Here is a 16289-nt window from a genome sequence, read left to right as displayed (position 1 = left end):
ACTGCCTTATTTTGTTATGTGTCAGAATATTATGACAAGTTTTGTACATTTTTCTATAAAATTCAGTTTGAGATCCCTTTTTCAACTGTATAGGCCAGGTTGTTAATACCTACCTTACACAGAGGAATCTAGAAATGTTGGCTTTGTTTTGGGTAGGATACTGGGACGGACAAGTCATGCTTGTGAGAACTGCTGTTGTCATCCTTTTGATATAAGCACCTTGGATAAGTTGTTGTCACTCTGTGTTACTGATGTAGGATCACAGCAGAACTGTGAATGCTTTACAAAGATATTTCAAGTCTGAAAGTGTATTGCCAGGATACTGTTTTGCCATGAGGGTTAAATGTTGCCATTGTTGCCCTTGAAAGGCTTTATTCAGGTGTTCCATCATTGAAGACAGAGTAAAAACAGAAATTAAAAACAGAAATTAAAAACAGAAATGACAGCAGATGAAATAAACTTTTTTCTCAGTACAGATATGTATATCCTGGCTGAAATCTTCAGTGTTGTGTTAACAGGAAACATGTAAATCAAGGTACCACTTTGGCCTCCATTTCATATGCAACACCTGTTAACCAGTGGAAGAAGCATACTGTACTGGGTACATAATATTCAAGGACTATAAAATGGTAGTATTTTCATTCAGCTTTCCAGTTGTACCCCACTAATTTAAAGTCACCAGCAGGCATTATTTCCATATTTCTTTTTCACAATAAATCCCGAGTCTCAGACATTTTTTTGCCTCCATAATAAATGGACTTCTGAGCCCAAAGGCTCATAGTGTTGATGGGCATGACCATTTCTTTTTCTAGTGCTGCAATACTCTGTCTTCAGTTCTCCTGAATCTAGTCTTCTCTACTGCCCAGGCTTCTGTGATACTCTGAGTCTGCAACCTGCCTGACTGATGACCTCTCACAAAAGTAAGAGATAAGTAATAGTTGACAGACTTATCAAGCCATTTGTAATGATATGTCAAGTGAATGGTGTTGTGTTTTAAAAGATTTCTAATGGAACCAGTACTGGAGAAACTGATTGAGACCTGAGCAATGCCTTTCTCCTGACACTCCTGAGCCTTCCTCCTGACACTTTAAATGTTGCTTTCAACCTCTAGTAGCATTTAACTATAGCCAAACTAAATCATCTCAGTAGGGTCAAGAAGAGGTATTCTCTACCAACATTTGCAGCTGAATTTGCTATCTGTTACAGTCCTTGATTGATTTGAGACACACAGTAACACTCACTTTCTCTTCACTCTCACCTTTTTTTCTTTCATCTTGCCCAGTGAAAACATTTTGCTAATGACAGTTGGGCTGTTAGGTTATCTGAAAATGCAAATGTCAAGGCAAATGTCTTCAAATTTCAGGGTGAGTTGCTCTTTGGTATTTAATTGTAATACCAGACTTATCTTCTGTGTTTGTCTGACACTGAACCCAAAGCATAGATCTCTATGGAAAATTTCTCTAGAGTTAGAGTTTAGGGTGGTTTTTTTTAGTCTTTCTTACTGTCGTACTGAAACTTTTCGCAAGAACTGACTACTTTTTTAGACTGTTAAGAAACTTTCAGTGGATTACAGAATTCCCTCTCACTAAGAGTTAAGAGGTTTTTGTCAGTAAGACTCCTTTCACTCTGATGTGTTGTGAGGTTCATGTGGCCTTTTCTTCTCCAGCTGATTACAGCAGGTGCTCAGTGGTCTGTTGTGACTGAGGCTCAGCATCTGTACCAGCTGCCACCTTGGGCCGGGAGAAGCTTCAGGTTGTGCCATCAGGTTGTACATACATCATGTGATGATGTACCTCCTAGTGCTTTCTACTTTTTTCAGGGTCTGAACTTGTGTTTCCACAGGCATGGCTCTTGGTGTGTTTCCAGCACAATCTCTCAAGTTCTGCTGTCTCTAATGTGGGAGTCAGTAGCAGCCAGCACCCTGGAGGAGTACATGGGATGCCTCAATACATACCACTGCCTGAAAGGCGCTGCAGAACTGCCAGACTGTCCTAATTTTCAACACATCTTCCCTGGAATTCAATATTGTATACTGATACGCTGTTGAATTCAGACATTATGGATCCATATTGAAATTCAGATCCTGTTTCAAGGAAGATGAGTGATAATAGTGGAACATTGTTTGAATTCCACTTCCCACACCTCGTAGAGTACATAACTGCTGAAACAATAGAATTTCAATCAAGAAAGTAAGCTCCTGTGTTCCCCAGAATTTTCAATAGCAAGCATGGGTGTTGAACTATGTAGGAACCTCTGGCATTGTCCACAACTGATAATGAATTATACTGATGGTGCCGCTGGTTTAAGTATTTCAGGTGCTTGAGCAGCCTTCATTTCTTTACAGTTTGTTGGTTAATCTTGTTGGAGCATTATCACAACTTGTGTGACCATGATCCTTACCTTGGCATTTCTTCTTCTGCATTAATTAATATGCTTCTGTTTAATATAGCTAATTTAAGTACTGATAAAACCTTTCATGTTTCGGGTTATTGTATGACTTCCAAACAAGGAGAACCTGTGTAAAGCTACATAAAATCATTATGTTAGTGGAAACAGTTGTATGCATAAAGAGTATATCTGCATGCCCCATAAGTATTATGATCATCTTAAGACCTGAGCTCTCAAATGGTAGACTTTTATATATAGTTGTGTTGACATCAGAAGTGCAAAATGTGTGCACAAACTTTAATGCAATTTCTGGAAAAATAAGAACATTCATGGAATAATCTTAACTCAAAGTTAAATTCAAGTAAAATTAGTATATAGTTCCTTTAAATATTTAGAAATTAAACTCCCTTTCATTATATGTGCTGTACATTTTAAGGGGTTTTATTATATATGTTTTTCAATTTCATTCTTCTTCTAGCAGTAATGAAAGATATGTCTCAGAATCATCTGAAGCCAAATTGCAGCTTTAAATTTCCACTTGTCATTGCCAGGTACTAAGTCTGTATCTTTTTACTGAGAACCCTTCCAAAAGGTGCAGCTGTGTGCTGGTTTCATCTTGCACTTTGTAGCTGTGCTGGCAACCCTTGAATGTAAGGTATGCTCTCATCTCCCACACATTGCCATTGCCTTAGAGCTGTTTAGTCCTGTCTGTAAACAGGGAGAAGGAAGAGTTTGCAGATTGGAGAGAACCCTTGATTTGTGGTTCATCTCTTTGATTCTCACTGTAGCAAGGTAAAAATAGAGCTAGTGGAAAACCCAGCTTTTATCAAGTGTCATCAGAAGCTTCCTTACTATCTGGAGACCCACTACTAGACCTAGAAAGAAGACCATTTTGAGAACTATTATATTTCGGAGATTCTGGGATTAAGAAACAAAAAGAACAAAACAGAGGCATTTTGGGGAAAATATTGCTTTTAATGAAAAGCTGATATAGGATTTTAGGAAAGGGATCTAAAAAGTTGCTCAAATGCTTTAGAGTGGATTTGGTTCTTCAAACATCTTTGCTGCCTTACAGCATTCTTCAAAGAAAAATACTACTTTGAAATCAGGTACTAAATGAAGGTTGCATGCAGTTGTCTTTTACTAAAACTGATCTATCTAAAAAGTCTTCCTTTCCCACTGCAAATCTTAACATGCATGCTGGGTTTTCTTCTGGTACATGTAATCTAGACTTCTTTTAATCAGGACTTCTTTAATCATACCTGGTATTCTAGCTCTTGCAGTAAATTTTTTTTTTTTTTCAGAAATTAGGTGCAGTTTTCTTCAGTTTAGCTGCTGAGATTTCCTCTCAGCATTTTGAAATTGGAGCACACTGTTCTCATATTGGGCTATCTACTCTATAAATGTAATCAAGTGGCTTCAGTTCTTTGGGTACTGTTAATTTTGGTGTTTTTTTTTTTTTTCTGTCTGTGTGTGTCTTGTGAAGCCTTTTGCCTTTAAATGAATGCAATTTTATATTTTGTGCAAAAATTGGGAAATTTTAAGCAAAAGTCAGTATGATGTTATGCATTAATTATATTGAAGGTGGCACAATGAGTAGGAAATCCTAGAACATGTGAGAGGTTAAATGATTTTAATTTGTTCATGCTGTCTTCAACATGCTGATGAAGTGAATGTTTTTCTTTTACATTGCTGAGCATTGTAACTGTGTGACTTAGCTATTTTATTCTGTAACTTTGGAGTTCCTGATAACTGCAGGTTTTGGACCTGCCATTGTGTGTCTTTCTGTTGTTTGTGTGTTTTTGCTGTTGAGCTAAAAAGAGAGATGAATATCCTGAGTTTCCAGTCATATACAAGTATTTTACAGAGTATATATTTATGGAAAGGATTGTCATTCACTTTTCATGTCATATCTAAAAGTTCAGCAATGTCTTTGCTATATAAGTTTCCAGTTTTGGAAAGGATTGGGATAAAGACAGGAAGAGGTATCAGAAATAGTCTGAAATCCTAAAATGCATATTTTTGGCTAGCAGGGAAGTTTTGGAAACTCTTCATTTTAAGCAATGTGGCATTTTGTTTGCATACACATGTTTTATAGATATATTACAGATTTTGTGTAAGTATAAAGGGAAATGTGTGGTTTCCAAAAGGCTTTCAACAAGTAAGAATATTACTTATTGATGAATACTCTACAACAAAGATATTTTAACAAATTATGATACAAACCTGGTTTTAAGCTAAAGTTCTGATCAAAGTTAAGATGAAAAGCATGGAGCACCAAAAAGGCTGCAGGAAGAGTCCTTCTCTGCTGAAGTAATTTAAGTAAAGTCTACTGAGACACACTGTTTTCTGTATTGTCTTGTCTTCACCTTGTAAGGGGCTTCTTCCCCTTACACTGGGTTCTCCTCTTTGCTTTCCTTGGACTCCATCCTTCACATAGAAAGTCTACATCAGTGGAAATTAGAATTATTTTTCTAAATACACCTTGTTTATAGGTATTTGTTGATGTCTTGCCATCATTTCAAGGCACAATTTGGTTAGTGGAAGAAAGCACTGTGCTGCTCAGTAGCCTAGATGGGCCATCCCTGAACTGCCAAGGGATGATAAGGTTCAACTGTCTGTTAGTTTTGACTTCCATCCTCTGTCTCTATTTATCTTCTTTTCTCTTTCCTCTGTTTCAGTTTAGGCTGCTGACTGTGGCTACATGCTGCCTCCATCTGGAATTAGGAAATTAGCATCTTTGTTCAGAGATGTTGTTCAGCAATTTTGTTGATGTTATGAAAGAGGGAGGAATTTAATCTTACTAGCTCCCTCAGGGACCAGAAAGTTACTTTCATAGGTAAAAATATGTGAACTCTATTCTTAAAACCTGTCCTTTCTCTGCTACCATATAAGGGATCCATTTAAAGCCCTCAACATTCTCTTGAGTCTACTAGTATCTCACATTTTCATAGCATACCCTTTGATACTACACTAATCTTTCATTTATTATTTCAATAGATTTGTCCATATAATAAGATAGATACATAGTTTGGGGTTGAAAAGAACTATTTGAATATTGATTTGAATATTTCAGATCTGTTGGTTTGTATTTCACTATGCCTCAGCAGAGGCTACTTAGAATGCAGCATTTTCCATTTGAGTCCATCTTGTGTTGATGAAGCAGATATAAAAGAGATATTCCAAATGGAATGTGGTAAGCACCATGGAATCTGAAAGTGATTTGAAGATGGAAAGAGTTGAAAAGTCCATTTGCTTTCTGAGTAGTTTGTTCTGCACTAATATACCTGTATAACATGCTTGCATTGAATTTAGCTTTTAATTGAAGTGTTAACACTAAGTCAACTCTCTGGCATAATTTTGGAGTTTATTATGTTTACTCATTGGCCTTTTTTTGCTCACAAAGGTGTCACTAAGGAAATAACCTATCTTCTAAAAAGCTGTGCCGATGATCCTTAATTACAGTGCTGTCTGCTGTCTTTTGTTGCATTATAAGAGCCTAGTTTTAGGTTTTTCTTTATTTTGTCCAGGACTTACATATGACACTAGCACGTAGGCATGTTACTTGTCCTTACAGAGTACAGATCAGGCATGAGAGCTCTTTGGATCTGTGGGAACTGTTCTTATTTTCCTCAAGACATTAAAAAGAATCAGCAGGGCAGAGATCTGCATAGGCAACTCTTTTGAAACTCCTGAATGGTTATCTTGCAGGCCTCCTAAGTTAAACTGATGTTTTTCTAATATCCTCAGTTATGAATGGGTTAGGAAAGTATTTCCACATTATAGCACCATAATTTTGCTTCTTTTTGCCAGTATGCTTAACTTCCATTACTATTGTCTTTCATTTCACTCATCATCTCTCTACACTTCCAAACTTCTGTCCCTTCCTTGCTGTCCTACTGTTTTTTAGATTTGTGCTGGTTTTGACCGGGATAGAAGTAATTTTTTAATAGTAGGTCTCATTGGGCTGCATTTCAGATTCATGCTGGAAACAGTGCTAATAGCACAGGGATGTATTTTAATTATTGCTGAGTGGGGCTTATACAGTGTAAAGGCCTTTTCCACTTCCGACCCCACCTTGCAAGTGAGGAAACAGGGAATGCCCAAGAAGTTGAGACGAGACACAGCCAGGACAGCTGACCACAACTGACACAGAGACATTCCATACCACAGAGCACTGTACTCAGCAGTAAAACTGGGGGAAGAATAAGAAAGTGGGAGATGTACAAAGCGATGGTGTTTGCCTTCCCAAGTCGCCTTCCCAGTGATGAAACCCTGCTCTCCTGGAGATGGCTGAACATCTGCATCCCCATGCGATTAATGCCTTGATTTGCTTTGCTTTTGTATGTGGCTTTTGCTTTCCCTATTAAACTATCTCAACCTCGATCCACTAATTTTCTCACTTTTACCCTTCTGACTCTCACCCCTATCCTCTGGCTATCACTCACCAGAGGAGAGTGCCTGAGCAGTTGTGTGGGACATGACTGGTGGCTGGGGTTAAACCACAGCAAAATTGTTTGCATTTTTATGAAGTTATGTAATTCAAAATAGGGTGAATTACCAGCCAAAATCATCTGCTCTCTCTTCCTCTGTTGATAAATATTCTTTCTTAGTTGATATTTTTGGTTTTGTTGGTGTCGGGTTTTTTTGGGTTTTTTGTTGTTGTTGTTTGTTTGGGTTTTTTTTGTTTGTTTGTTTGTTTTGGTTCTTTTTGGGTTTTTTAGGGGGTTTTTTTGTTTGTTTGTTTGTTTTTTGGTTTTTTTTGCTATCTCAAATAATTTTCTGGGGTTTTTTTCCCTTCTATTTAGTTATCATCATCATTTTGTTTCAGTCTTCTGAAAATAGGGGCAGAGGGTGTGCATATATGTATTTATACATATCTATACCAGCACTTTTGTGTATATATGTTCAAGAATTGCTCTCTGTCAATGGTGAGTTTAATTGAACAGAGATCACCATTGCTTAGGTAAATGGCAGGTTTGGCTTCAATGATTAATTTTCGTTTATCAATCATAATCCATCAAACTATGCCAGATGGTTCTGGAAGTAGTTTAATATCTTTATGTAAACATTTTTGTTTCCAAGTGTTAAACAGGACCACTCTAAAACTTGTGAAATATTCTTTTGGCAAAAATTGTATATTTAGAGATAGATCTTTACTCACAGAGCCAGAACATGGCTCTAAGGGTATGTTCTCTCCATGAAGAAACCAGATTGCATGAAAACTGACTTTGTATAAACCTGTGTATAGTTTTGTTTGAATCTGTAAAGTGTCCCTTTCCAGTTATACTGCTATTTATTCCTAACCAGTCCATGTAGAAAATTCTTGCTTCAAGTAAATGGTACAGTTAATATTATGATGCTTGAAAATGCACAGAAGTTACTGAGCTTGTGTATGAATGTGAAATACTTGTTTCTACTGCTATTTCAGGCCTTTTTAAGTCTATTTTACCCAGGGGATCAGGCACTCACAGACAGTTGTGCACAGTGTATGTAAATATCTCAGACTGAAAGATTTTTTCTTCCCTTACTTTCATTGTATTTCTGCACATCCATAGACTGCAAACTTTTATTGTGCTTTCTTTTCCTAGGCAACAGGATGAGTGAATCTAGGACTGAGGTCCCTGAAAGAAAATGCTATAAAAGATGCAATTCTCATAATTTTTATTCCGTTTTTTGATTAAGTATGGAGTTTTCTCATATTGCCCTGACAACCGGGATCTTTGTTCTGTGATTAAAAATTAACTAGTTGCATTACATGTAATGATTTTCATAGAAGTAATTACATTCATCTGCAGCTTGGCTTATTTTTCTTCTTTTTTTTTTTTTTTTTACAGCTTTTTCACTTCCAGACCTTACAGAGCAGTTCACACCTCCTGATGTTGCTCCACCAATTCTTGTCAAGATAGTAGAGACAATTGAAAAGAAAGGTAGGCTGAAGAATGATCTACCAAAATGTTCTGTTGCTTATGTGAACCAACACTGCAGAACTGGATCCAGAGCTGGCATGTCCTCTTTCTAGAGCTGATAATGCATTGCATTACTTAACATCCACAATAACCTCCTTTAAAGTTTGTTGCACCGGTTTTTGCTCATTAATTTTTGTTAGACGCTATTTGGACAGTAGGAGCAAAACCAAAGCTTACCTCAAATGACATTTAATAATTAATGTAAGTATTTTTGGAAGGTAAGGGAGAACAGTTTGGTATTGTTTTGTTTTTTCTCATGAATAAGCACTTTATGTTGGTTATGCCAGCATAACACTGAGTTGGTGACACAGGGAAAAAAGTAATGTTTTGCCCCAAATCAGGGGAAAAGAGAATAAAATATAAAAAGGTTTCAAGAACTGGTTTTATTTTTCAGGAGTCAGTTCTTTGTTTCTGCTCTGTAGTGAGCCAGAGAGTGTTATTTTTATGGGTTTTTTCCCTCACCTGCTTTCCTGTGCTGATTTCTCTTCACTTTTTGAGGCTTTCCGCTCTTTAAGATGTCATACTTCTTCTGCCCTATTTATATCTTCCTGGAACCTCCTCTTATGTGTCTTCCATAGTCCTGGTGAGGTAAGGAGCAGCTCTATGAGTCCTGCTCCTTTTGGGGCCTTAAGCTGGGGAATAAGAGCAAAAGTGGTATTGTGATGAGAATCAGGCTGCTGTCCTTGGGGACATGGGTTCTAACATTCTTCTCTGGCACTTTAAAACAGTGTAAGCGTGTAAGCATTTCCTAAAAGAGTAGGAGCTTGTTGAATCAACATGAAGGGGCAGTATTTAGCACAAGTGTACATAAGGAGCTACTGCTTTCAGGGAACACCACTGATACTGTTAAATCATCAGTGCTCTGCATCCCTGCATATGGTCTCTTTCCTTGTGTGTTCTCTATTTTCACTGATGTAGGAAAGTTGTAAACAATATCTTTCATGTGAAAATACTTCACTGATATATTTTCTTACAATAAGGTGAATTAAATGACACATTATGTGATATATGAAGATATTTTCTCTGACGCCATTGTGAATATGTTTCTTAGTCCTGGCCATTTAGTTGGCCAGTGGACAGTTCTACAGAATAAGTGGAACTACTGGCATCTCTTTGCCATCTCTTTCTGCAGACACAGCAGGTTGAGTGCACAAAGAGGTGTCTTACAGCCTTAAAAAACAATCACATTCCGTAGTGTAGTAGGTGAAAGAATGTTGCTAGTTTATACTGTAAGTACTTATTGAACAAAACAGAAATATATTGCATCAGGACAACAGTCACCAGTTGTCCTGAACATGTCCTGTCGATTTTGTTTTGAAGGTTTGGAGTACTCAACTTTGTATGGAGCACAAGGCTCAAGCAGTGCAGTGGAATTAAGACAAATATTTGAATGTGGTAAGTACAGTTCTCTTCCTTAAAGCACTAGACAGATTTTGTGGTCAGACCACTCTCACTCATATGTGTTGGCTCTTAATAATATACTATTAAAAAGATGTATATAAATAAAAAACTTTTCTAACTTTTACACTTAATATGAAAAATATTTTTCACTTTTACAAATTGCCTTTTTTCATGGCTCCACTGCACATTTCTTTTTGTAAGAGTATTTATTTTAATCTCTTGTCATCTTGCTTGTTCAAAGTCTGACAGTCTAGCTGTATTGAGAAAAATTAGATGTTTTGTTCAGAATCAAGGTAAAAACACATTAGTCCCGAAAGGCTGCAGGTTATTGTTTTGTAAACAAATGGACAGTTGTTTACATACAGTTCTGTGGTGCATTTTTTTTTGGTCCAGTAGGTGGGGTGTCAATAGCAGCCCTTTATGTACCTGCTACAGAGTGATACTGAAGAAAAGAGACAATTGATTTAATATTGTAGGCTGAGTTCTTAGACAGTAAAATGCAACCACACACATACCTATTCAAGTTCACTGAACTATATTTCTTCTTCTTTCTTTGCTATACTTAATTTCTCCCTCAGGCCAGAATATGCTGGCATGGCAGCACTGTTTCCGTGTGAGAGTAGGAGGAGAGTTTGACCATAACTTGGCAAGCTGGGGTGCCATGTGTGGTATGAGCATCCATTTGCCTAAAAGAGTGCAAATATACAAGAGGTAGAAAATGAAAATGATTACATGCCTTGTCGACAAAGGGACAAAGAAAGAAAACTCACTCAGTGATTTAGTCTCCTCATGTTTAATAATTGCAAACATTAACAAAGCAAATAAGTAATGATACTCTAACTTGTCTGGTTTTTTCAAAATAAAAGAGCATCCTGTCCTATGCTGATTGTGGTCAGAGTGAAGAAGTGTATCTGTACAAGCAGGGAGAGAAGATAGGCATGTGGTGCTAGCAGCCTCATGATAAAAGTCACCTCTTTAGTGTTGCATTTATGTCTTTCAGTCCACATTAATCAAAATTTTTGGTGGCAGCAATATGATTGCATCTCTTTATTTATCTGAATCCTTTCTTAAGTCTCTAAACTGAGCTATAATTTTATGAAAGGCTTATCTGTCGCTTGAGATTAAAAACTCATGGTTTACATGTCTTCCTACTTAAAATGTAGTTAAGTTTTAATAACAGAAACGGAATTTTTTTCCCTTTAGAAACAGTGTCTCTTTCTGATTTCTCTTTAAGATAGGACTAGGATCTTCAGGACAGAGCTAGTGCAGTGAGTATCCAGGTGCAGGGATAGAGACAGATCTCATTTCCTCTGCCTGCTCTCCTTGAGTTAGCAGGAATGCTAATTCAGAGGGCAAAGTCAGCTTTGGTCTCAAAGTTGCGAACTTCCATTTGTGTGCTGTTCTGCTAGTGGTTAAAATGCTCTCCATTTTTCAATTGGATAACTGTCTGTTAGCATCAACACAATACTATCTAGCTCCAAAATCAAAACTGATTTACATCTTGTCAGCTCAGCAGATGGAGGAGTTTAGGTCTGTTTATGATATTGCACCCAGAGAGTTGCAGAGCAAGTATATTCTTACTCATATATTCATTATAGTAATTTGGGACATAGTTGAGAGAAATGGTCAACATTGAAGATGCATGATTTAACTTGACTTATGAAGTAAAAAACAGTCAGTAAGCAGCAAAAGTAATAAAGCTATTCCTTTAAGAATTTGTGGATTCTCTGAAACATAATTGCTCTTGCAGAAATCATTCCCACACTTCAAGTTTTATATAATCTAAGACATTTATTATGCTTTTTCTCTCATGCAAATTCTTGGAGAATTTGAGAAGGTTTGAGCTCATACTGCAAGCTTTTTGTTGGGGAAAACAAAGGAGGTGGAGGAGCACTAAGTTTCTCACTACCCCCTCTTTGCTGCCTTATTTCACAGTATTGTTAGACACACCATTTATTTGAGTCCTCTACCTCCCTGTTCCCTCTGTTTAAAGTAGACAAACAGATTCAATAATTATTTTGCCAAGAACCTTGCTATATAAGTTGATCAGCATTAATGCCTCTAAATTATTGTACAAATATGGATCTTTTTGTATACACTTAGGACTTTACTGTGCCAGAGTTTCATGTTATAGGGTGAACCCTAACCTTGCTTTCACTAAATAAGGATTTCTGTATTTTCCTATTTTTATTTTTGCTGCTGATATTGTTTGCTCCAACACTAACAAGTAGTCCTTTATGTGACGCTCCCAAACCTTATCCCAAGTCATAACTATCCTGGAAGGGTATCAAGTTTTACAAGATAAATCTCAACAGCTGCATAAAACACCAAGCACACAGTCCTGCATGTGTATATTTGTTTCTACTTACTTACATAAATATTTGCAGACTTGGATCCCCAAGATGTTAATCAAACTTTTAGTCATAATAGAAGTAGAGAAGCTGCATTTGACCAAACCTTTGATTAGTACTTACTTCTTACACAAAATATTTACACATAAAACAGAGACCTGTTAAAAATATTCCGATGTTCCTTAACGTTGCCAAGATGCAGCAAGTCACTACCATTACTCTGAGTTCAGCCCTCAATTGTATGTTACAGAAGACAGTTATGGAAACTATTTGGTTCATCAGATGCCAAGGGGACTAAGCATGGTGTTGAACTCTGTGTGTTCTTCATCTCTAAGATGTTTCTTGGTGTCTTACATTCTTAAGAATTGTTCCCCATGAACCAGATATAAGTTAGCAATTTTGACTTGTTATGAACTTGTATATTTTTTTCACTTTCTGAACTCTAAAAAGCATGTTGCTCTTTCCCTTTAGATACCTCTTCATTAGATTTAGAGACATTTGATGTTCACACTTTATCAGATGCCCTCAAGAGGTATATCCTGGACCTGCCGAATCCCATCATTCCAGCAGCTGTTTACAGTGATATGATTTCTCTAGCTCAAGGTATGATTATCGCATTATTTCAAATGTCAAACAAAAAGGCTTTTATTAGAATTCTTGATATCTGGGGGTTCAGCTGTCACCCATAGAACAGCAAAAATTCTACACAACCTGGCAATATCTCAGGAGCCACAAATATACCTTTACCCTTGTCTATGGAAGCTGTTTCAATTTAGATCTAGACATTATTCTGCATTATTCAGTTACTTATTTAGGCAAACATAATGTAAAATATAAGGGATCACAGCTCTCTTCATTTTAGTAACTAGAAGTACTATAGAAGCACTGGGGGAAAAAATCAAGGACTTAACTGTATACAGAAAGCTAATTTTTAACTTTTTATCAGTGCTGACAGAGTAAATGTATTAGAGGTCATGTAGTGCTGTGTTACATTGGAGTTGCAGATTATGAAGTGAGAAATGCATGCATGTGAGATTCGTCATCCACAGTGGTCATTTCAAACAAGTGCAGCTTATAGGCTTTAAGCACATGGGCCAAGTATTCTATTATATATCTCAGGACAGGATATTGTTACTGGTAACCTTCAAAGTTAGAACAGCACCTGTGAGACTTATCTCGTGCATCTCAGAATTACCCAATCATGTGTGACGCTAAACACAAGACAGACTTCTACCAGTACACTCTGAACACATTGTGGTTTTTACCAAAATGCATCTGTTTCCATTTGACTTTTAAATACTTGGTCTTTACTCTTCCCTGAGCATTTCTCTTATTTTAAAAGAAGAAAGATATATTTTGGTTCTAATAAAGGACAGAAATTATTTTTTTTCTGTAAAATTGGTGTTTCTAAAGGAGTCACATATAGTTTCATTTTACTTGAATCTTCTTGTGCTAGTTTCAAGAACCATTTATCTGTTTGCTTGCAGAAGTGCAGAGCTCAGAGGAATATGCTCAGTTGCTGAAGAAACTGATCAGATCTCCAAATATACCTCCTCAGTATTGGCTCACACTCCAGTATTTGCTCAAACATTTCCTCAGAGTTTGTCAAGCCTCCAGCAAAAATCTCTTGAATGCAAGGTCTCTGGCTGAAATTTTCAGCCCTCTGCTTTTCAAATTCCAGATAGCAAGGTATGTGGGCCATCTTTACCATATTTTGTACTGTAAATATGAATTAGTTATATACATAATAAGATTACTTAAATAATTTTCTGACCTTATTTCTGATGTAAGGACATTGTAGTAAAGTCTTTCAATTTTTTTTAATAATTTAAAGTAAACTTTTGTACTTCTCTTAGTTCTTACTGCCTAATCCATCTCTTGCAGCTCTGATAATACAGAACACCACATAAAAATCCTAGAGGTTTTAATCACAAGTGAATGGAACGAGAGACAGCCTGTACCAGGTAAAAAATATTTTTAGTTTAAAAAGTTATATGTTCTCTTAAATATTAAAATTCAACTTAATGACAGTAAATGCTTGCATTTTTTTCAATTTACATCCAACTTAGTGGAAGACAAAAGTGTACAATTACAGAGCTAAGCAGAAGTTGTTTGTGTGTGTTATAGTGGTGTGCAATGTTTGTTTTATAAGAAATAGTATTTTTCATTAAAATCATTTTAGTGTTAATAATTTGTACAGCTTTAGGATTTTTGTTCTCTTTCATAAACAGCAAATAGGATTTTGTGTGTTTTTAAGACCTGTAAACAAGTAGAATGCATATTATACAGTGGTGGGGGGGCTAATTCTCAGGGTTTTATTGAGCTCTCAATTTACTCCCAGGCAAATTTTCTTAGATTTGCTATACTTTATGGAGACATTATTTACATACATGTATTTTTTAATCCAGATACACAAAATATTTATCAACATCAATACATAATGTGAAAAATATTAAGAGCCCATCAAGGAAAGTTAGTTCCTACTTGTATTGCTTCTGTAAGTTAACATCTAATTAAGTCAAAATAAAGCACACCTCTAATTTATGCAAAATCCCTGGGTTTGAATTAAGTGTTCAGTAGAAGCAAGGCAGAGTTGCTAACTACGTGCAAAGGAAATTATTAATGCAGAGAACTTTACATATTAGTTTAAAGCAATTCCTTTCACAGCTTATTAACAGAGAATAACCTAACAAAGGAAAGGGTGAACAGAACATTGGACATGCTATGTCTTTCCAATTTCTGAAGTCAAAGGACAAAATAAAGTTCATGGCAGTAAGATTTGTAGGGTTACTTAAGATCCGAAGAGCTAGAACACAGCAGAAAGTGCTTTACTTCCTGTATTTCAGGTAGGCACCTGTATAATCCTCTTCATCAGCTAATGAAGATTAATTTTAAATGGCTAAAATTTTTGTTCCTAATGCTTGTTTGAAAGGCTTTTCTAATCTTACCAGTTTTGTTAGTTAGGAAACTTTCCTAACTAACTAACTTTCCTGACTGTTTTGTGTATCTCTGTTTTCAGCTTGCTATTTAGTTTTGTTCAATTTCAGTGAAGTAGTTAACAGGGATTTCCAGAATAGCCGTGTATTTTTCTGTATAATGCTTCATAACAACTAGGAGAGTCCAAACTTGCAGTATTTGTCCTGTTTTACTAAGAATCAGCAAATAGCTGTTAATTGTTAAAGAATTATTGTCTTTGTCACACGTTGCAAGCCTTAAAAAGCAAAACAGATTGTAATAGTCTGATGCTGGTAGCATTTTTTGTAGTTAGATGTTTGCAAATGATTTGGAGTATATAAATTTATATGTCTAGAAGCACTGGTGGGGAGGTTAAAAAGGTAGGGTCAATAGTTCCTTCAGTTTCAAAGCAAGAATTTTAAAAGTCTCATTTAAGAGATCACTTGTTTGCTTATCTTTCCAAGTTACTTCATGTGAGGAAAGTATAAAAGTGAAAGGTGTTGTTAGAACGACTAATGAGGACAAAGAATCTAGTCATTTTGAGAGTGTCATTAGGGTGCTTGAAGAAATGCCATTGTACCCATCAGGTTTATGTGATTTGACACTACATTAATAATTATAATGGAACACCTGATTGTTTTTGATATTACTTCTGCATTAATTAATATAGCATGGTGCAATAGTTTACTTTGACAGTCCTTCTAGGATTTTTCATGTGATCTGTTACAAAAATAGAACTCCTTCCCTGTGCATTTAAGTCCATCATGTCTAGTAGAACACTTGCACATGTACTAATGTGCTGGGAAAAAAAAAACCTCAGATACAAATTTTAAGGCTTTTTAGTGTCTGGTAAGCTAGTCTCTGCCCTCAGGCCTGTAAAGAGTTTGAATAATTTTGTAAAGTTGAATCTTACAAATATGTTCTGTAAGTTTGCAGGATTATGCCATGAGTCCATTTCCACACCAATATCATTCAGTGACCTGAACACCTGGAGTGGGCTGTTTTTATTGTTCTCATAGAACTATAAAAAGCACTCTATGATGTCTTTTTCAGAATGGTCATCTTTAAGATTATTGCTTTTAGTGGCTTGATTTTCCATAAAGACTGTTTAGATAAATTGTAATAAAAAGAAGATCCCAGTAAAATATACCGTATTTATCATGTAAGTATTTTAAGAATTACAGTCTTAAATAGAACTTTACAAGTGGAGAATTTGAGAGGTCCC

General features: G+C 36.2%; 1 protein-coding gene across 1 annotated transcript in view; it reads left to right on the top strand.

Annotated features, from left to right (window-relative positions):
* PIK3R1 (phosphoinositide-3-kinase regulatory subunit 1) overlaps window positions 1–16289 on the top strand; it is a 60105-nt gene that overhangs the window by 25089 nt on the left and 18727 nt on the right. The window contains exons 3-7 of the mRNA XM_021534414.3: window positions 8226–8318; window positions 9678–9752; window positions 12581–12712; window positions 13597–13798; window positions 13994–14073. Of these exons, the coding sequence (XP_021390089.2) occupies window positions 8226–8318; window positions 9678–9752; window positions 12581–12712; window positions 13597–13798; window positions 13994–14073 (582 nt within the window). The remainder of the gene's footprint in view (window positions 1–8225; window positions 8319–9677; window positions 9753–12580; window positions 12713–13596; window positions 13799–13993; window positions 14074–16289) is intronic.

This window comes from Lonchura striata, chromosome Z (assembly GCF_046129695.1).
Source record: "Lonchura striata isolate bLonStr1 chromosome Z, bLonStr1.mat, whole genome shotgun sequence".
In the NCBI taxonomy this organism is placed as follows: domain Eukaryota; kingdom Metazoa; phylum Chordata; class Aves; order Passeriformes; family Estrildidae; genus Lonchura; species Lonchura striata.
The sequence above is the reverse complement of the archived record's forward strand: the minus strand, read 5'-3'. Positions and strand labels throughout refer to the sequence as shown.